Source organism: Argiope bruennichi, chromosome 7 (genome assembly GCF_947563725.1).
Source record: "Argiope bruennichi chromosome 7, qqArgBrue1.1, whole genome shotgun sequence".
In the NCBI taxonomy this organism is placed as follows: domain Eukaryota; kingdom Metazoa; phylum Arthropoda; class Arachnida; order Araneae; family Araneidae; genus Argiope; species Argiope bruennichi.
The window spans coordinates 55692712-55715634 of NC_079157.1; the positions used below are offsets into that span (position 1 = coordinate 55692712).

Here is a 22923-nt window from a genome sequence, read left to right on the forward strand (position 1 = left end):
TATGAAACAATAAGATAATTCAGTAGTTTAGAGACTAAATTTAAGATAAGCTGATAACAATGTATGTATCATAAAATGAAATCCATTTGTTTTGACATAAAACTGAAAATTTGTTTCTGTAAATTATCAATTACTAATAAGTATACAATATAATCTAAAACAATAATACTCTCCAATTTTCTATTTCATGTTTAAAGATTACATCTGAATGAAATTGAATAACTTAGTTAAGGAAGATATTATCAAAAAGTAGAAATATAAAAATTGCCTTAATGTTTTTTTAATTATTAATATAACTATCCTAATAAATCATATTAATTATAAACAAAAGTATATATTAGTTCTTTCACCTCTCCCTTTTGTGATGGGAATCCTAATCATACTCTTGGCAAGTATTCTAAAGTACCATTAAAGGCAAGTATTCTAAAGTACCATGTTATAATTCCTAGATTGTTACCCGTATAATTTTGTTAATGTCACACACACTCTCTTACAAAAACAGTCGATTAGTTCAGAATAAAAAATATCCACAAAGGTTAGCTCCCACTCCAGTTTGGTATCTGAATTCTGCAAATAATTATGGAGCAACAAATTTTTAACAAGAAGCCAACTCCTCAAGATAAAAAACCTCCGACCTTCGTCGATTACCAGAAAAATAAAAGTATATATACACTTTTAAATAATAATTCGATTTTATATGTTCTCCATAACTTGGCACTACTTCAGAAAAAGTCATATGAATTGAAAATGAGAAAGATTATAAATTTACTATTTTCTTTGAACATTTTACAATATAATAGGATTTACAATTATATGCAAAACATTATAAGATGAGCTTCAAGTAATCCATTTGGTCATAGTTATTTTATATTTTCTTTTATAAGAAATGATTAATAATCATGTCTATTGGAGTTAAGCATGTGTGACAGAAGAGCATTTTCAATGAAACCCTTGTGTAACAAATTTTTTTTTATACATATATAAAATAAAATTTCTATACAGTGAGTGATGCTTAATTTGATTATTCACTTTATATTATCAAATGTCTCTGGTGGTGAATCGATGTTTTCAAATGCATATAAAATATTCCTTCAGTTATTCAGTGTGACTACTATATTGTTTAAGGTTATCAGTTTTAAAGTAGACAATTAAATTCGTCATCCATAAGTTAGGCATACAAATTATTTGATGAGTCTTAGCCATTAATTGTATCTAAGAGGTTAAATCAAACAAATAATAGTACTGAATTCAAATGATTTTTGTATGTAAATGAGAACTTAATTCTAACATTTTACCTCACCAGTCAGGCAATTGTTTGCTATGTTTTATCCAGATAACCCCTCCCCCCCCCCAAAAAAAAGAAAAAACAAAGATGAATTATTGAAAAGTGACACTGATTGAATTTAGTACCATGTTCAAAGTGAAACTATGTTTTACTGCTTCCATAAAAAATGATGGAAACAATAAAACATAGCTTAAAATTTATTTCCAGTATCTCTATAAAAATTGCTACCTACTGGAATAAGTGAACATTGTTTTGAATCAACTTTTGCAAATGATTATATTCTATACCTATTTGCTCATTTTTAAAATAAATATATTTGATAATTCAATTCTTTTAAATCCTCTTTAGCTTAGAAAATTAACTGTTCATAATTCATTTTAAAAAGTGAATGATGAAAAATTTTTATTGTAGATTTTTGTATATTGAAATTTTTATACACTAAATTTTTTCAGGGACCAAATTCCTTTTGGGTAAAAACACTCGTTAAGTTACTATATGGATTAAATTTTTAATTAATCTTATAATAGAGTTATATAAATTATCAAACTACTCAAGATAAAAATTTGTTAAACTATAATTCAATACTATTTTTAAATTTATAAATCTTTTTTGTCAGTTATCTCCCCCAAAATACTTGTGCAAAAAAGACAAACTATCACATAAAAACAGCACATTGTCACAATGTTTTTTTATTTATTTTTTTCTTGCTTCATTATCAAGCATATACATTTTTCTAAAAATATTACAACACGAAAATATTCACTTTCTTTCCTTACTACATCATTGACTTTTATAGATTTTAGAATGTTGATTTGCGGCACTGTACTGCAATTTCAGTAAAACAAGAGATCAGAGAAAAATATGATAAGCAGTTTTCTATACAAGTTTCACACAAAATCAAATCATCAAAACACATTCAATGTAAATCAGCCTTCTGTAACTATGGAAGGCTTAATATGTAGAATAATGAGAGATATAACTGAAAATTCATTAAAAAAAATTACAAGAAATGTGTAATGATTCAAGGTTGGTTAAAATTTCCTACCTTTGAATCAAGATGCAGAAAAATTCATACATAAATATTTACAAATAGAGTTAAAAGTCCTCTTAGTATTCATGTTGCAATAAAGTGTTTTAGATCTGATTTATTTCAAAGATTTCAAAAATCGTTTTAGCAACAAATTTCTTTATTAAAACTTGACACACATTTTATTACAAACAACCCAGTCCTCATTAAAGGTATTCAGAACTAATTAACAAAGTAGTTTATTTATTTATGTATATGAATCTGAACTTCTACATACCAATATGTTTTATTAAGATTAATTCTGAGGAGAATATGGCAGATAATGAAACATATGCATTCATAAAATAAAAGAAAGAAAGAGAGAGTGAGGATGGATTTTTTCATTTCCCCATTCTTTCAAATAAAAACTCTGCAATTCTGTATTTCCTACTAGTATAAAAATACATCAAGTTGTCTTTAACTACAATCTTTGGAAAATAGCAATGATCATTAATTAACATAGAGTACAAGCAGTTTCATTTATTTACTAATGTACTTTTTAAAAATATTAAAATAAAATTCCAATATAGTTACATAACTTCTCTATTCTAAAAATTAATTTAAATGATTTATTTTGTGGGAAGCTACATCAAAGTTTTTAAAAAACAAAATGCAAATTAAATATATTTTTAAAACCTTTATGCCTGGTTTAAACCTTACCAGCAGTTTTAAATATAAAAATGCCAATAGCAATCATTTACAATATTCAAGTGGTGAGAAAAAAAAAAAAAATCATTATTACCTTATAGAGAAGAAAACAATGCACAATTCAGTTGCAATAATTAGAAATGTGTATTTAAAATTTCTCATGGTTGAAAAAGAAGATAAAATCAATTTATTAAAAGAATTATGAATAAAATAAAAATTCGATTGTTTCAAGTTAAAATAATTATTTCACAACAATGTAATTTTAAAAAAAATCTAATACATCATCATGTTAATTTCTTTAAAACAATACAGAAAAGTTTACATATATAAACATATACACACAAAAAAGATCCATTTAATCTTGTGGTGGCATTTTTTTTAACAGTCACCACTGTTTCTTATCCCAAAATTTTAAACATTTGAAGTAATAATTGATAAGAAACACATATATTAATATTTTTGCAGAATAACAATAGTGATTTACTTGGAAAATAAAAATTCTGGATTCTTGAGAATGAACATTCAGTTTTATAAAATAGTACAATGTACTATGATGACACTATTTCAAATAAATTAAGTAGGTAATAGTTTAAATGTAATTTTAAAATTGAATAGAGTAATAAGAACGACTTCACACCTTAATTTTTAAAAGCAGAGTTTCAACCTTGAAAAAAAGAAATCTTAATTTTGCTTATTATGAAGCGATGTAAATTCTCCAAGGGAACAGCTTTTCCTTTTCTGGATGATAATGGAAAGATATCCATTACTGCATGAGAGACAATGCAGAATATGTTAAATACTTTAAACAGAACAGTACCTCAGATATTAGCAAACTCATTTCTGCAGTTAAATCAGGTAGCAATTAGTTTTGTTCACTCCTTGGCCTACAAAAACATTGCTTCACTCATCATTTAATGTTATTTCAAATGTCTAATTTTGTGGAACAGCTGCTACATCTTGTGCAGAATTCTGATTTTCTTCCTGAAAGAATAATTTTTCTTTTTAAAAAAATATTAAAAAATTCTTGCTACAATCAAAGTAATTCTTAACCATAAAATACTCAGCATCCTCATTTGAAGACAGTTAACATTTCACTTCTATGAAGAAAAAAAAACAACCTAATCACATTATCTCCTTTGCTTTTTTAACAAGCATGCAGCCCCAAATTAATAAACAGTTTTTAACAGGCATATATAATATATAAGCAAACACTTGAAATTTTTATTTCTTCCTTAGGTAGTGTAAGGAAATCAAAAGTATCTTTATATTTCAAAATCTAACTGAAACACATTCTGCTGAAAATTGTGCTTTAAATTGATTCTTTATTATTAGGTTTTAATAACAAACCGTGAAAATTATAATTTTAAAAAAATAATTTGTAAATACATTAAAAAAAACACATTATGAAGGAAAAATACATAGAATAAAAATAACTACTTAGCTGTAAGTTGATTTCATTAGAATATTTACTGACTTCAATATACTATAGAATATTGTAAATAATCATTTGTTATTTTTGGATATGCAACTTATATAGTCAGTATCCATTACACACAGAATAAATTATTTATATGACATACTCAAATGCTTCATAAATTCAGAAATATTTCTAAAGAATGTTTCTAATTGGCTGCTAGCCTATTCAAATATTATTTATGTGAAAAATGCAGTTTTTTTCTTTTTAACATCATCTCAAAAGTAATTGAATTCAGTGAGAAAAAAGTAGAAAATATCAGTGATAAAAATGTTTTTTGATTAATACATTTCATAAAAAGAAACAACCAAATACGTTATACTGCTAAAATAAAAAAAATATATAAGATGAAAAAGAAAAATAACAAAAAACTAAACTTGATGATTCATAAGTCCATTTCTTGAAACAAAATATTTATTTAAACAAGATTTAATTCTACACCTGAATTAAGAAACTTTTATCTTTACTTCAGTGTATCCTTATTAAAATTTCTCAGGAAAATAAATTATAAAAGAATATAAAGCTACTTATGCCAGCAAATTTCCTGACATGGGAAAACATAATCAATATTTTGAAATTAATGACTCATTTTTTCAAAGAAAGGCAAACATTTTTATCACAAACAATGTTTACCAGTGAAGCTACTAACCCATTTATAGCTGTCTAAAAAAAGAATCCAATTTAGGCCTAATCATTCAGAAACACTGAATTGGTAAAAACTGGTAAATACTTCAAACCAATTTCTTGCATTAAATTGCAAGAGTTCTCTATTTCACAAAAACTTCAATAAAATAAAAATACTTGGAAAGAGACATCTTACTACAATAAAATGCACAGAACAACTGTTCTTGCTTTACAAGGCATCTCCAGAAGTTCTAAATGATGTTAACATTTGCCCTCTTTTTCTGAAAGAGATATCCATAAATAGATGCCTCTGGGTATAGCACTTCAATAAATAATTTTAAAAGTTTCAAAGATTAGATTTCATATGCATGACACTGTTCTTAAGAAATCATGAGCTTCAGAACACAAAACCATATATATATATATTAAAAAACTAAACAGCTCCAAATATGACAGAGAAATAGCAAAAATATGTATCAAAATCCAAACAAAAAACCGTTTTATTTCCATAATAAACATAATAGCATCAACAATTCAAATCAGCATAGATTCAATAATAAATCTGTATTGCAGCTCATTAAAAATGGCATGGAATTAAAAAATATAATTAAGTCACAGTAAAACAAGTAGAAAAGGATCAATCTTATACCATATATGTTAAGGTTCCCAATTAACTCTATTTATTCCTTCATTAAACAATCTTAATTTTTAGAGCTCTATCTCCAAGAAAGTTGATTTTAAAACATTATTTTTAAAAGTAATTTCCAAAATTAAGTGTTATTTGTAATGGTATTTATTTAATAAATGCAAAAACATGTCACAAAAATATAAAGGATTTCTTGGCAAGTTAATCACTGAAAAGTCTTTACAAGTTAGCCATAAACTTATATAAAATACTATCTACATTAAATTTGAAAAATAAAAACAATTTCAAAGCTTTGATGTTTTTGATGAATAAGAATTATTTGCACAAAATTAATATATTTAATTTTTTGTTATTCATATTTTCTTAATGTTCATCAGTTCTAATAAAAAAATAATACAATCAATTCAGAATTTAAATCATAATAATATAACTGCTATTAAATTCCTAACATCAATTTTAAAAACATAGAGGAGGAGAGAATAAACAAAAGTTAACAATATTTTTTAAAAAATTAATCTGGAACATTCTAGATTATTCGAATGGAAATTAGGGAGCTACGATTATTTGATAAAACCATAAATTATATAAATTAAAAATCCCAAAACAATGATACATTTTATTATTATAATGTTCTAATCAAATGTGAAATGACAAAAAGAAACATGCATAATATATTTACTATTAGTTTACTGCTGTAAATTAGTTTACATAGGAGAGTTAAAAAGTAACTGTCTAATTACCTAAACTAATTTATTTATAGTTAAACTAATCGCTTAACCCTGCTGTTTTGTTTGTATTTACTTCACATTTGTAGCATTCGATCAATATGGCCCGACATGGAAAATTAACCTTTCTTGCAATAACTGATGGGTGCGATTTAAGAAATGGTTTAAACAATAGTAATATAAGTTTAAATTAGATCAAATAATATAAAGCATCTATAAAAATAACAGAAAATATTCGAAATTGAAACTTACTTTTATTTACAATTTGAATATTAATATCTTACATGAGATTCACATATGTGATTCTTACAAATTGCAGCATAACATATTAGTTTTGCTTTCATTACTTGATAGACAAGGCTTACACCTTCCACTTTTGACACACAATGAAGTATTCTCAGCAGATCCCGATGGAGCATTTTCCCTTTTTCTCTATATTCGTTTAACTATTCTTATTGAGTCCTCACTTCTTGGCAGGTGTGACCTTGCTTCAATGTGTGGAAAAATTAGTAATTTTCCCAGTTCTTCCAAAAATAGCCTTCATTTAGTCAATTTGTTTTCATTCCATTCACTATATATTGAAGCCCATAGAACAAATTCATTGCACACAGAAATATCAAGCATATTATAGAATGCTATCGTGGGCCAGTGATTTACAAGTGCATGCGTTTAAAAATTGATCAAGAGTATCGATAGCCCCTTTAGTTGAATTATAATCTAAGATCATGAATGTTTTTTTTTTTTTTTTGTCAGGTCTGTTGCTAATTTCTTTGTCATGATGCAAAGTGCTTTTAAGTATAGCATTCTTGTTCTTTTTTGGAATGTAATTTACAGCTGAGTTGTCTTCTGTAAAATAAAATAATGAGCTGTGAGCTTCTTTGTTTGGCATTTCTTCAGGAAATTCTGATTTATTTTCCTAATGGTGCCAAGCACAGTCCTTTTCCGTTTTAGAAGAAATTCTTCTAAGTTTTAAGACATGAAAAAATTATCAGATGTAATACTGTGCCCAGAATACCCATAAGTAAGATTACATACTACTTACATTCCCCAATTTTTCAATGGCTTTGACCCTTATTCTTTCCCAGTGTAAATTTGTGTTTTCAGTACATACGAAGTTTTACTGACATATAAAGTCCATATTTTAATCCCATATTTAGATGGCTTATTTTATATACTGTTTGAAAGGACATCGACCACGAAATCCTACTAATTGTTCATCTACAATAATATTTTCCTTCAGATTACACAATTTTGGTAGAATTTCTATCCCCTTTTCCCAGATATCTTGTACTGCAGCAAATTTATCCAAATTCCTTCTTTCTTGACGAGTGCAGTTATTATCAAAACAAATAACTATCGATATGGTGCAAAATGTTTCGAGGAACAGGATCGTACAAAATATATTTTTGTCAGTTTCTTTATAGCGTAAGCCTTTTCTGTTGATTTCCCATATGATTTATAAACACCAGCTAACAATAATAATCCAATATAGGCTTGAAAAATTTTACTTTCAATATTTTTCCACTTTTATCCATAAATCTTTTCTCCTTCAATATTAGTCATATTTATGATTTCATTTTCAATTGTAGAATTGAATACTACCTCAAATGCACTTTTTATGTCTGATATCCTTGCTTCTGCACTCCTTGTGACACTTGGAGTAGTTTTTATAATATTGGCGGCTGTTGATTAAGAAGGAGATGTCAGCGGATCCAACTTCCATTTTATTTCACGATTCTTTGACTGAATACAACCTTTGAAGTTCATTTGTTGAATATCGGTATCAAAATTGTTGTCAGTACTTTCACTCTCAATTTCATCACTTGTATGATTTTCATACTCGGATACTTCTTCGTTGTCAGAAACTTCCATTAGTTTAACTATATCAGCGTGACTCAAATTTCTGCGATTCGAAATTTTTTCACTCACATTCACAACTTTTCTACAGAATATTAGAAAGTGAAATACAGCAGAAAAAAAGAAACATTGCAATAAGAGCAAAGAGTTTGGCCAATCTATCAATTTTTTTTACCTTGCACACGCTCTCTTGTCAAGGGAATACGTACGTCAACGAAACAGGTTTCGAAAACGGATAAATTACAGAAACTATTGTTATTCCTTTCTTTTGAATTATCCCAAATAAAAATGAACATGCATGAACAAAAATAAATGATTTGTTTTCATTGGGTCACATTGACCCAAACGATACATTAGGTATAAACTGGAAAATATTCCTTCGAAATGCAAATGAACCTAAATCTCCCTATTCATACATATTTATATTATTTACCAAAGATGTCAAGAAGTTTCATGAAAATATTCTCGTACTATATATTTTAACGAAGGTATAAATTATATTCCGGATCATATATACCCAAACAGAACAGCAGGGTTAAACTAATTTACTATTAGTTTACTGCTGTAAATAGTTTACACTGTTTCTCATTTAAGCCGTTTTATCCATAAAAGTCACAGTAATAAGTAATTAGTATAGAAAAAAATTTGGAAAATTTTTTAAAAATTTTTTAGAAGAATTATAAATCAATTATCCTTGTTATACAGGATATATAGTAATTTTTTATTCATGGTAAAAATTGAAAAGGAGAATTCACATTTACTTTTCGTCTAAATTTCTTTAATCTTACTTTTAAAAAAATCTAATTCATATTTAATAATATGTGTTATTTACTATTCAATAAAATTCATATCACCAGAGAAAATTTAGGTTTATATTAACAAATGCAGGACAACTGATCATTTTAATAAAGTTAAATATAAAATGTCATACTTTTGCTGATGGATTGCTCTTTAATTTATTATACACTTCTTCCAAAAATGAATGCCTAGAAAGAAAAAATTAATATTAAAAATCATAAATTTTAAACAAATAAAATTTCTTTAAAACTGTTATTTTCTAAAAAAGTTTTTATACACTGAGATCGATTTCAATCAAAAGAAATTACAGGAATTTATATTTATCTCTTATTTTTGATTAAAAAAGGATTATAAACCAAGGAAAATATCAGTTCTGTGATTAATTAATTTTGTACTAAATATTTTGAATAAACAGTGATAATTCATTTGTGAAATGAAAAACAACATGTACTAATAATTAAGATGCTCACCATAGCGATTAATATCATTGTAGTGAAAGCCTCAGTCCAATCAATATAAAAAATCTATCAATATTTATGCAGAAATGCATTAATTATTTTTCTAGCATGTATGGATTCGTTAATGATTTTTCTTTATTTGCAAGTCAAAAGTTTGAAGCTCCTAGTAACCTGAATAATAATTTTATATAAAATTATTGCATGAGTAGAAATCATTATTGTCAGCATTATCCATACTATTTTGATTGAGCAAAACCATTGATGTTATCGGAAACACTCCCAACTGATGACTAAGCAAAACAATTTCTCGAACAGTTTTAAAACTTCTTGGCAAGTGTTAAATTATGAATTTAGCTATATTAAAGTGTTTTGCTTATCATTACTAACCGAATATTATTTTCCATGTTAAGGTAATTTCTCATTAATAATAATCTCTTCTTATAATAAAGGGGGGAGTGATAGCTCACTAATAGACCTTTTTCAAAATACCATTTGCTATACATGAATATTCATAATAAATAAATTCATTTTCTATTTGTTTCATGTACTTTTATCTTAAACATCAAGGAGAAAATATTTTTGTTAGTTAAGGGGAAAAAAAAAAAAAAAAACCTTTAAAAGAACAGTTTTGTGTTTATATATTTTACAGCAAGTTTCTTTAGCATACAAAATTCAGCAAATGCTTATGAAATCTTACTCTTTGTAAGTTTTATAGAATAATTTCTCCAAAATCAAATTTAAATATATAGTCTTGATAGAAGTAGAAAGATAGGAATAAAAAAAAATTAATTTCATAAAATAAGTTCAACATTATTATGAATAAAAAATATAACTTTTGTAACATAAATTTATACAATGCATAAAAAAAAATATAGCATGAATATTTAGGAGATTGCAATGGTACTTTAAGAATATTTTCAAAAGTAATAGAGAAACTTTTCATAAATGAATCTTACTTAAAAAATAGGGCTCCTATAGGTAAAAGCACTAAAGCATTGCGGACTTTTTCATCTTCATTTAAAATTCTCATAACTTCACCCATCTCCATTTTTTCAGAACCAGAAAGAATTTCTAATAGTGAAACCATAACAGTCAATATAGTAATACTAGGCATTTTATAAGAGAAAGCAACCAACAAAAAATTTATTAAACAGAATATAATCTTTATAATCATTATAATTTTAAAATTATACATATTTACAAATCAATGGATGTTAACACATAAAATATATAAAATGGAAAGAAGGAATAATAAGAAATAAAATCAAAGGACCTTTTACATGTGCTTCTAAAAATGAGTTAATTTCTTTATCTTGTTGTATCATTTCTTCAGATAATTTTGGAGCCCCAGGTAATGCAACAAGTACAATGCTCATATTGTCCTTGCTACCCTAAAATATTAAAATTTCAAGTTAATGTTTAGAAATAAACATTTTGAGCAATAAAAAAAATTTCCTTTTTAACTTATTCACAAAACTTAAAACTTTTCATATTTAAACTCGCACATTTTCACACTTAAATTAACCCTTTAAAGGGCCAGTTTTTTCTAGTCATATATGTTTTTTAGGCTTGAAATTAGAATAAGAAAAGGAATTCATTTAGCTTATTAGATAAATTTAATTTAATTAATTAATTTGGTTAATTAATAATTAAGTAACAAATCAAGACAAATCAATTTGTGTAAGATAAAGAACTGGAGTATCTTAGTTTCTGTTTTACTAAAAAAAATTTGTCAGAACGTATGCCAAACTACATAATTTCATACAAAGATTGATAAATTTGGTGGGAAGCATACTTCCCACGGCCCTAGAAAGGGTTAATATGAATATTATTAAATTTCTATATTTAGGAATATCAATTACAAACTACAGGTGATATGCTATTCCCAGATGAATTACAATGCTTATGAAGAGAAAAATCTAGAAATAATGAATTTCTGGCATAATTCTTCTGCCTGTCTTAGGATTTAGAGAATAAATTTCATTATACAACTAAAAGACTTTTCCAAAAAGTAAATTAATTTTGAAAATGGTCATGTATTACTAAACAAAATAATAGTGGTACTACAACAGACAAAATACCCACATTTCAATTTTTTTTAGTATTCATCAATATATTTGGCAAAATATGACAAGGAGTTTATATTTTTTCAACTACATTTCACAAATAGAAATAGTCTTCTTGCAACTATATCTTAACTCATTACCAACCAACATTCTATTCCTAGTACAATTATATTTGTCTTCTTTAGTCCTATTCAGTTTTTTTCAATTATTAAAAAAATTTTTTCTTGGAAGTCAGTATATTTCCCTAAACTCCTCGATAATTTTCAAGTGAAACTAATATCCATTAGCCAGATTTTGAAATAAAAGCATTCATATTTTGAAATGACTTGTTGTTTGCTTCAATTTATTTTCAGTGAGGAATTTGAAAGCTCTCTTTATTTTTTGACATTCACTATATTTAAAAAATTCTTTTCGTCAATAAAAAAATTTTGTGATATTACTCTTTCTTGATTTTTCAATATTTTTTTCTAATATATATATATATATATAAATCAAAGAATTTTTTTTTTTTAATATTCTGCAATTTGTTTTCTTTAAAGTGATTTTCATTTTGGCATTTTAAAAGAATTTTACCAAAATCTTTACTTTAAGTTGGATGTTAATGGATTAAAGAGACATCTTGACTCATTTCATCTAAATTATAAAATTAAATTTCCTTGCATATCATTTTTTTAAATTATAAGACAAATATTCAAACATAAAATAAAAGTAAAGAAAATCAGAAGAAAAAAAAACCCAATTTCCTATGCTTGCACCATGCCTTCAGAAAATAAATAAACGAAATAAATCAATTCTAATACTAAATAACAACTAATAGGCAATGACCGTTTATTTAAGAAAGGCATTAAATGAAATTAAATTTTGGAACTTCCTCATTAATTAGGCTCCAAACAAAAGCCTACCAAATAATAATGATAAGCGTTCATCACTAAACCAATGGGGCAGTATCAATGATCAAATGCAGCTGAAGGAAATAGCTCCTAAATTTTAAGCAAATAATCAAAAATTGTGACATATTTTGTAGTTCAAATAAAAATATTTTTTAAAAATTAAGAAATGCTACTAAAAAATTTCAAAGATTGAAATAAAATCCTGTTTTGGAACTTTTTATTTTTTAATACTGGATAATCCATCAATGAACAAGCATTATATGATGAAATCACATAAAATGAAGAATCCTTTAATGAGCAAAGTGCCTTGAGTCTTATTCAAAAAGTTGATTATTTTTTTCAAATAAATCATGCTATTTATATGCTAATATAAACAATCAAATGCTTAGTGCTTAGTCATAGAAATCAATATACACATTGCCTATTGATCAATGCATATACAATATATATAAATATACATTGATCATACACTGCAATATTTATAAAAGTAATTCAGAAAAGTAATTCAAATATTGTTACTATACACATTATTTCTTAATAAATTTTTTAAAGGTTAGAATTTAAAAATTTGAGCTTCAACACTTCAATAAATAACATATATATATCGATAATATTATTTAGTTCATATTTCTCTTATAAAATATAACTAAAAGTTTTACCATCCATTACATATTTATTTGACAATATCTATTCTTTCTAAATAAGGCAACTATTAATATATTCTTTAAGAGATTAAGTCATAAATTTATTACATTAATTAGTTTTAGAGTAGAAAAATAATATTTCAGATATTTTTATAACAGTTTAGAAAGAAAAACACATGCCAGAAAATAAAATGTGCATATACAAAAAAAATAAAATCAATCAATTTGGAAACTAATTACTTAAAAGAGTTAAATTTCATAATTTCCTGTGTTAGAGGTAATAAATAATAAAGGCATATATATATATATATATATTTGTTAGTGAGACTCTAATCAAGCCTAGCTTGAATGCTTCAGCTATTTTATCATAATCAATTCTCACAACCAGAGAATTATCGATAATATTTGAAGAATTATTGTTATTAGTGGCAGGATTTTAAGTGAGGAATTGCTAATAAAGAAAAATAACAATTAAAAAATGTATAATTTAAAATTTATACAGAAATTAAAAAATATAACTTTTTAAAACATCTTTAATATTTACTATAAATAATATATGGCTAAATTCTAGAAAATCCTAAATTCATTAAATTTCTCCAAGTCTAAATTCATTAAATTTTTTAACACCACAGGAGCTCTTCGGTAATGCAAAAGTATACCCTTTTATGTTACAGGATTTTGGACAGCTTCTTAAAGTTCAAAATCAGAATTTTAATTTAATTATACTTTTAAAAAAATAAAGAGAAAATCTATAATTGAAATCTTCAGTTAAATTTGCTTAAGGCAAATCATTTCTGATTAATATACAAATGTAAAATATTTTAAATAATCTATTCAGTAAAAAGAATAATAAAAAATAAGACGGTGCTCTTAATATGTTATAAATTTGATTCAAAATAAAAACTGTATTTTTATTAATATTTTTTTATGAAATTCATAAAAAGAATTTAATTTCCTATTTTTCTTGCTCATATACAGTCAAATTCATTTTATAAAATAAAAGAATTATTATGTACATACATTATACTTATTCTAGCAAAAAAAAAAAAAATTACAACAAATTCTTGGATATTTGAATCAAATACATATTTTAAATCCCTCAAAGATCATGATAAATCATATAAAACTATTATTATGTGCATACAAAAAACTTAAGAATTCTTTCACATTGTATTTAAAAAAAAATCTTTGTTTACAATAAAGTTATAGCTATTTGTAATTGGTACAACTGTTATGAATAATTTTGCACATTTCAGAAATATTCATATTTATGAGATTATGTAGTTATTTCTTTCTCAAGACATGCAAGAACTGGAAAATTTCATTCAATATTATTGAAATTAAAACCTACCTTACACAAACACGCATCTATGACACAATTGCAAATGTATTCCAAATCGGTAGTGACCTGCATCATATACCTAATATGATCACAAATTTCATCGTTAGTCATAACGTCCCAAACTCCATCACAAGCCAAAACCAGAAATTCATCAAGTTCATTGTCCCGCTCTAAAACATCAACTTCTGGTTCTGGAGACACAAGTTGCTCACATGGTCCTTTTCCCTCCACCTGTTTGTATTCATAGTCACCTAAAGCTCGAGATACTGCCAAAGAACCATTGACCCTCTGAATCATAACACTCCCCCCAGCCTTCTGGATGCGTTCCTTTTCAGCTGGATTTATTGGCTTGTGATCTTCAGTGACAAAAAAGGCTCGCTTGTTTCGAGACAGAACAGCTCGAGAGTCTCCACAATTGGCAAAATAGAAATGTGTAGATGAAATAAGTGTGCAAACAGCAGTTGAACCACTTTTGTCCTCCCCAGAAGCAATTTCAGGAATTTTCTTCATCCTCTCATCAAGTTTCAAAAAACCGTCCCTGATGGCACTCTTCACTCTTTCAACATCTTCAATGGTAATTTGGTTGTTAGAGTTGTTGGCATTGGTATTGTTGCGAAATTCTTCAGACTGTATGATAGTATCCAGTAGATTTTCAGCACAGTGGACGCTGACTCTAGCTCCAGCATGACCATCAAATACAGCAAAAAAACTCCAGTCTTTCAAGCCCTGTGGAAGACCAACCAAAGCACAATGAGCATCTTCCATTTCTATCCGCCATCCCTGCATGCTACTGAGGCCATAGGACAGGCCATTTCCACAACCCTTCTCACTGTGTTTCTCAGTCTTCGGTTTATCTAAGAATGCTCCCATTGTAAATATTGCCTAAATACAAAGAATTGAAAATCAAAATTAACAGCCTAAAGAAATTTAGTTATAAATATTTAAAAATTACAATAAGATTAAGATGACCAGATAGTAGAATATTTATGGGGGAAATTTTTATAGAAATACCCATAGTAAAATATTGATCATAAACAAATATATAAGAAAAAATCAATAAATTAAATCATATATAAGAAAAGTCATATATAACCATTTTAAGAAATATATAAGAAAATAATAATAAATCAAACCTTTTCAACCAATTAATATTTTACTGATTCATTATAACTGCTTCCCTTTTAGACAACTCTTCTTATTTCACATATGATTATGTAATGATATACATCAACATAATTTGAAAAGAAAAGAAACTTCAATAAGGTGTATTTACAGAAATGATACTATAGATTTATGATAAAAAATGAAAGAAAATAATTGGAAATAGCAATTAAGACTAAAAAAATAATAAATTGAAAGGAAACAAGCAAATTTTCAAAACAGGGATTTTAATTTATCTTAAATGATTTATTAAAAGCTCTATACTTGTTACTGCATTTCTATTTGAATTTAATAAATATATAAACATGATATTATCATATACAATTGATCACGAATAGAATGATTCTATGATAGGGAATTCACATGTTAGTATTTGAAGGGGGAAAAAAATTTAATTTCAAAACAAATAAAATTAATATTTTATTATCAATAAAAATAACAGATTTTTAATTATTCTTAATTAATGAACTTAAAAAAATGAAATCACATAACTAATAATGAAGGGGGAAGGGAATAAAATTCTATCGAAACTTACTACAGTGGTAGGTTTAGTCATCATTTTTGTTTTAGAAAACAGGCAAAAAAGATATACATATTCTTACAAACTATGTCTTACAATGCTTGAATAAAACCTTAATGTATATCTGAATAGATTGTTAGCTAGAGGAAAGCAAAAATTCTATATTCATCCAACAAAAAGAAACTTTGAAAATTAAGATATTACAGTGGACAATGATTCTTACAATATAGTTTGTACAGAAAACATCACAGATTCTCCATTTGTTGCTCACAGCAAATTCACTGAAAAATTTAATTATTACAGAAAAATAGATTTTTCTTCTGTTTCAAACATTTTACTTTTCACCATGTAAATATTGAAATGTCACCAATTCAACATAGAAATAGCAATTAAGCAAAGGAAAAACTCTCAACTTTTGGCAAGGCCTGCTGTTTGTTAATTTTCTTTGGTTTATTGCCATGCAATAAATAAAAAATCTTTAAAGATAGAATTTGGGGAATCCCTTGGGCTTCAAATGTTGATGGTAGATCATTCAGCTCAGCTATAAATTTTTAGATTATTTATTTAAAGTAACGGGGGGAAGGGGGCTGAAATTTCCCAATGAAAAATATAGTTGGTATATGATTTATCCTTAAACAGAATTTTGTGCAACAATTGCAAAAACAATTAAGCACATATATATATATATATATATATTATGTGTATATGTTTTTATACATATATATACTTTGTGTGGCCAAAATATTGTGACCACTTGACACTCATATGCACATCAGCTATAATTTCATACTGTTTATGTTAGCAACAAAAAGCGAATACAGAATAAGTGAAACATCTCTTGTGCTGTGTAACCTGCGAAGAAATGGGCAAAACATAACATTGAACTGAGTTTGAACAATGGATGATTTTAGGTCTTCCAAGTATCAGAACAAGGTGCCTGAATGCACAGAGGTATTTAAATATCATCTCAGATCAAGTACATTCTGTTATGTTAATGATGTACCCAAGTGGGGATAGATACTTTCAGCAGCTCCTTGTCTTAAAGCTGGCAGTCTGCAGTTGCTTCAGAGAGCATGATAAAGACTTTACCTAGCTTCATCAGCCTGCACAATAACTAGATCTCATTCCAATTCAGAATCTGTGGGATGAGATTAAATGGAATATCGGACAGTTGGATCCAGTATCAACAAGTTTTAAGGAATTGGAAAAAGAATTAAGAAATTTGAACCACCTACCAATATCTCATAGAGTCCATACAAAGAAGAATCCATGAAGCATTAAGGGCAAAATGTGGCCCAACATTATATTGAATGGGTAGTCATAATAATTTGGCTGCTCAATGTATGTACACACAAACAAGCAGTAATCATTTATATATAAATAAAAATCAAAAACAAGCAACACAACATTAAAATTTTAATACTAAATTTATTAGAGTAACAACTAGATATATTTTTTCATACATTAATTACAAAGATCGTTTTAAAGAAAAGCAATGAGAAAAATAACACACAGACACATGGTGGACTAAACTTCAAGGATAGGTAAAATATATATAAAAAAGTTTTTTGTTTTTTTGTTTATAAAATATGCGGCCAAAGATGAAAAATGGAGGTGAAAAAAAAAATGCTAAGAAAATGGGGGGGGGGGGCTCTTTATTTAATGCTTTTAGAGCACACATGATATGCAAGTTTAATGATGAAACTTAAATGAAGATGAATTTTTGAGAGGGAAAATACTGAATAGTTATTGTTACGTATTTAGTTTGCATTATCAAATCATCTGTAAAACAATTTTATTGAATTTGAATGGTGTTACATGATCTTCAAACAATTCTTTGATGTTAAGGAATGTTTTTTTGCATGATGGAGCAACTTATGCTCCATCCAAAGTATGTCTTTGTTCTAATTTTTTCTATAGATATTTTGGTTTCGATTCTTGATGCCTTGAAAAAAACACATCCGCATTTTTTAATGCTCATTTTTTTTAATCAGTTGTTACTATTTGGAATAAAGTACATATGCAAATTTCTAAAACCTTTTTTAGATGAAAATTTTTATAAAGGTTTAATTATAATATGCAAAAAATAAACAATGCAGTTCATTTATTGCACATCTTATTTGATATTCATCTCGGGATAAACATTATTGAGCTGAACGAACACAGACGGAAGTGGGAGGTTTTAATTTTTATTTGTTAAATTTTCACATCAGCATCCACATAGTTTTCTATAGATAAAACTACATGGAATTTACGTCATATACTGGTTAGACTTATTCAATATGTCTGAAATATAACAAATTTTATATGAGCATTTAAAATTAAAAATTTACATTTACTTTAAGGTAATTTTATTTAATTGCAATTTATTGATAATTTTTATTTTCAGCACAACTGAAAAGCTATCACTGATCATAGGTAGTAAAAAAAAGTAGTAATATTATAATTATCATAATAGTAGTGATATAAAAATAGTACTATAATAATTATAATGATAGTAGTGATATATTCATTATAGTAGCGATATAAAAAATATCCAAAGAGTACATTAAAAAAAAGTCATTCCATATATCCACAAGTTAAAAAATAAATATTTTTAAGTGTAATCTTAGTGATCTAACAGAATAGTACAAAATAAGTAATAAATTTTAGAAAAACTTCAATGAATTTTTAAAATATAATACAATCATTTGTCACTTCATTTCTGAACAATTTATACATTTTCAGAAAAAAATTCAACTCTGTTTCTCTTTCAATATTTAGAATATTAATAAAAATTTTTAGAGAGCAAAAAATTCTTTTAAAATTAAGACTATTTAAATTTTATTAGCAGCCAAGAAAACTCTTAGCAATTTTCTTCAAATCCTGTTAATCTATACTGAGAATATAAACTGTTGCTTTTAGAAAGCAGCACAGCGAAAGTGTCATTCCAAATAAACAAAAGCTCATAGGGAATGCAGAAAAATAAAAACTCCATTTTTTTAAATGGAATTATGAGTTAATTTTGGTAAATATAGCACACAAAAATAACAAGACCACAGTCAAAGCTAAATACTTTCTTCCCAATACTTGACATCTCTTTTCTGCCATCATTTTACCTTCGAATGGTATTTTATTAGCAGTGATTTCTTTAAAAATTGATCCAAGGTATGCGACAACAATTGATAATACAATAGGAAACTTCTTTTTATAAGGGTAATATTTTATAAATATTATGCTGATACATTAATAAATATTACCAACACATTGAAGCACTTTCATATGCCAATTTTCTATTGCAATGAAACTTAGCTGCCAAAGACCTTCCTAAGCTTCCCTACTTCACAGAATTTTGGCTTCAAATTGGAACAGCATTGTATCTAAATTATTGCCATTTGCATATGGTTAAACAACATTTCTATATCAATGGAGAAAAAAAGCAAACCTTCTTCCAAGAATTTAAAACCTAATTTTAAATTAAATTCTAAAACAGAAGTTTTTTGCATATTTTTTTGATATGACAGTATTTATTCACATCTCAAAAAAAGTGCATTACATAATAATTTTCCCACACTTTTCCAATAAAAAAAGATTTGAAAACATCCTTATCATTGTCACATAATTTTACAATGATTATTTATTTATTTATTGCAGTTTTAAATTTATCATATGAGTATTGTGTCATATTAGCCACAAAGGACAAATCTAACTACCATATTAGATCAAAGAACGAAATATGTATCTTAATTTGTAGTAATTATAAACTGACAAACTATAATAAGTGATGAAACTAATTTAAATTAAGAACCTTAAAATGAGTGACCAACACATCTCAGTATAAAAGAATAAACCATATTCACTTTCTAATTCACTCTAGAAACTTAATTTATACTTCATAAATAATAATTATAAAGTTTGGAATTCAAAAAATTGTTACAAAATCTTTTATTAAATTATAATACCTAACCTGCATACACTCTTGTAGTTGGGATGCAAAGACATTAGTTATGGGTTACAAATTTGATATAATTAGCTACTAATGGCTAAATCAAGAACGAAGAGGGTATTGTAATAGTATAATTACATAATATTGTTTCTATAGATCTTGAAGTGACAAAAAACATAAAATTAATTTACCTTTGTTTTAAATATATTTATTACACAAAATACTAATTATCAGCATTAAAAAATGTGTTTAGATATATCACTTATACATTAGATTATATTTAAACGGAGCATTGTGTAATTTTCTTGAAAATTTAAGCTATTATTAAGATGAATTTGATATTGCAGTAGTAGGTAAAAAATGTCATCTGTAGTCTACGGAGGAAAAAAAAAGGGGGGGGGGGATCCTCTTTTCTAAAAAAAGGTCAACTTAGTAATCACAGAGGAAAGTTATAAGAGAACTAAACAGTATAACTCCTAATCATTAATTAATAAAACAGTGATGCTTTTAATGCAGTACATATTATTGACAGTTGAAATATTACAATATATTTTCATTGGAGCATTAAATATTTATTAAATTCCCAATATACATAAATAATCCTTTTTTCATCTACCAATAAATATATCTTCAATTATATATCAATAAGTGGATTTATAACCATGTTAATTAAATATTTTTCTGCCCACCAAGTGCATCTTTTTCATGTACCATCTTACAATAAAAATCAAATTCTGAAAGTAAAGTTTTGAAGAATTCTTATTTCTTTATGCAAACTTTTTAGAAATATATTATTTTACCTTCCTAATTATTAAACTAGGATAAGAAAACTAATAAAGAAATTTGAAATAAAATAATTGGAATAACTTTCAAATAATTTATTCAGAAGAAGACATTACACAAAGGAAATTATTATATTATTCTTCCTCTAATAATACTGTTTCAATATATTAGGTATTTAATTCAAGACCAAGGAAGAAAAAAACTTTTAATCACAAAATTATTTGATACAAATGAATAGTAAAACAACTTCCAAAATATTATTAATTTACAATCCTTAGAGAATTTTAATGATACACTTTAAAAATATCAAAGTCAATTTTCATCATATAATTAATTATATCATTCAACTAAATGTTGATTTAAATATTTGTTATTACAAATGCAGGAGAAAAATAAGAAAAAATAGAGAATAAATAAAATATGTTTCAGTAAACTACTCAAATAGTAAATTATATCATAAAAAAAATCTAACAAAGAAATTAATGCATTTGCATCAATTACAAATTATCTTAACAATAATAAAACAAAATATAAAAAGAACATACAAATGAAAAATGTTCAAATAGAAGTTAAATTCTCTGAATAATAAATTTTGAAAATTAATTATTTGTTTTCAAGATAAATACAAGTATTGTAGATATACATAAAGTAACACTCTGATTAAGTCTCTTTAAGATTAAATTATAATAAAGGCAATATATTATCAGATTAAATGCTAATAGAAAAATTTTGATTACTATTATATTTGCCCACATTGACAGCCGCTAAATATTACGAAAGTGATCATACAAATTGCTAATTTTTTTCAAATTAAACTTTAAATGAAGGTATGTTCATTCAATGTTTAAAATAAGGAAACCAATTTAATGGCACTGTTTGTTTTCAACAGCAATTGGATTTCTGCAAATTTCAGATTTCGTACGAAGCATGGTTACGATGCTCAACTTTTATTACGATATTAGAGGTTGTAATAGAAATATAATATGCATCATACACGTAAATTAGTGAAATATACAGATTCAGTTTTGGCAAAAGGAAAAAAAAAAAGGCGCAAAAAGATGAATGATTCAAATTTCAAGATCCAGAAATTTCGCAATCAAGTACTACTTTAATTCATTAAATATAATCTTATCACTGAAGTATTACAAGTACAATAGATATTAATATGAAATATGTACTTACTATAAACGTATTTAACAATTACAACTAAAAGATAAACATTTCTTCCCTAGTAGAAGATTATCACACACCATTACTACCCCGATTAATCATCATCACAAAAATAATAAAAAAAATTTTTTTAGTGATACGAGATCTGTTTAGTTGTTCTCATCAAATGGGAAGACGCTTCTTCACAAAGAATAGGAAATGCGATTTTTTTTTCTCTGTTAGTAATAACTCTTAACTGCCTTAATATTCAAAACTATATATTTGCATTTTTAAGGATAATTAAAAAGATATAAATCTTGAAATACAAAACTTAAATAATGGTAGAAAATATAAACCATAATAACATACCGATAGATCAAAATTCATTCTAAGTTAAAATGACTTAAAATCTTGCATTTGTAAGCTAATAAAAACAAAAACAAAATTGAGATGAAATTACATGCAAAAGGAATGATGCATTAGTTTTCTTAATAACTGATTACTGGTTGATAATAAGCAAATATTAAGTAAGTTAATAAAAAAATGTTTCATAGAGAGAAATATTAACTTTTAAAAGTTAATCTTAAAATTTCTTAAATAAATATTACATTACAAACGCATTTTAATTTGATTATATAATTTCCACTTCCACACAATCAAACCCATTCCGTTTAAATTCAAAATATTTTTTATGCTTCTTACTATGGTTAACAAATTTGTTTTGCTTTTATCAAGTTTAAAATTATAATATTTTTCTGCAACTTTCCGAAATCATTCATGCTATTTGTAGAGTTATGTATTTATATATGTATATATATATGAACAAAAATATTTTTGCAGTAACAAATGAAGCGAATTAAGC

The 22923-nt window shown here is 25.9% G+C and overlaps 1 protein-coding gene across 2 annotated transcripts; it reads right to left on the minus strand.

Moving 5' to 3' along the window:
* Positions 1-1958: 1958 nt before the first annotated feature.
* On the minus strand, positions 1959-22252 carry LOC129975244 (protein phosphatase 1A-like). 2 transcript variants are annotated; one of them, XR_008785028.1, is made up of 7 exons: positions 22095-22252; positions 14533-15405; positions 10855-10972; positions 10538-10652; positions 9257-9311; positions 5294-5378; positions 1959-3980 (listed from the first exon to the last, which is right to left on the minus strand). XR_008785028.1 is itself a non-coding variant. In XM_056088282.1 (6 exons), exons 2-6 carry the CDS (start codon positions 15391-15393, stop codon positions 3930-3932), a joined length of 1200 nt encoding a protein of 399 aa, XP_055944257.1. In that variant the 5' UTR covers positions 15394-15405; positions 22095-22252; the 3' UTR covers positions 1959-3929. The 2 variants fall into 2 exon arrangements, 1 of the variants encoding a protein (XP_055944257.1); XM_056088282.1 differs by lacking the exon at positions 5294-5378.
* Between the last annotated feature and the right edge of the window lie 671 nt (positions 22253-22923).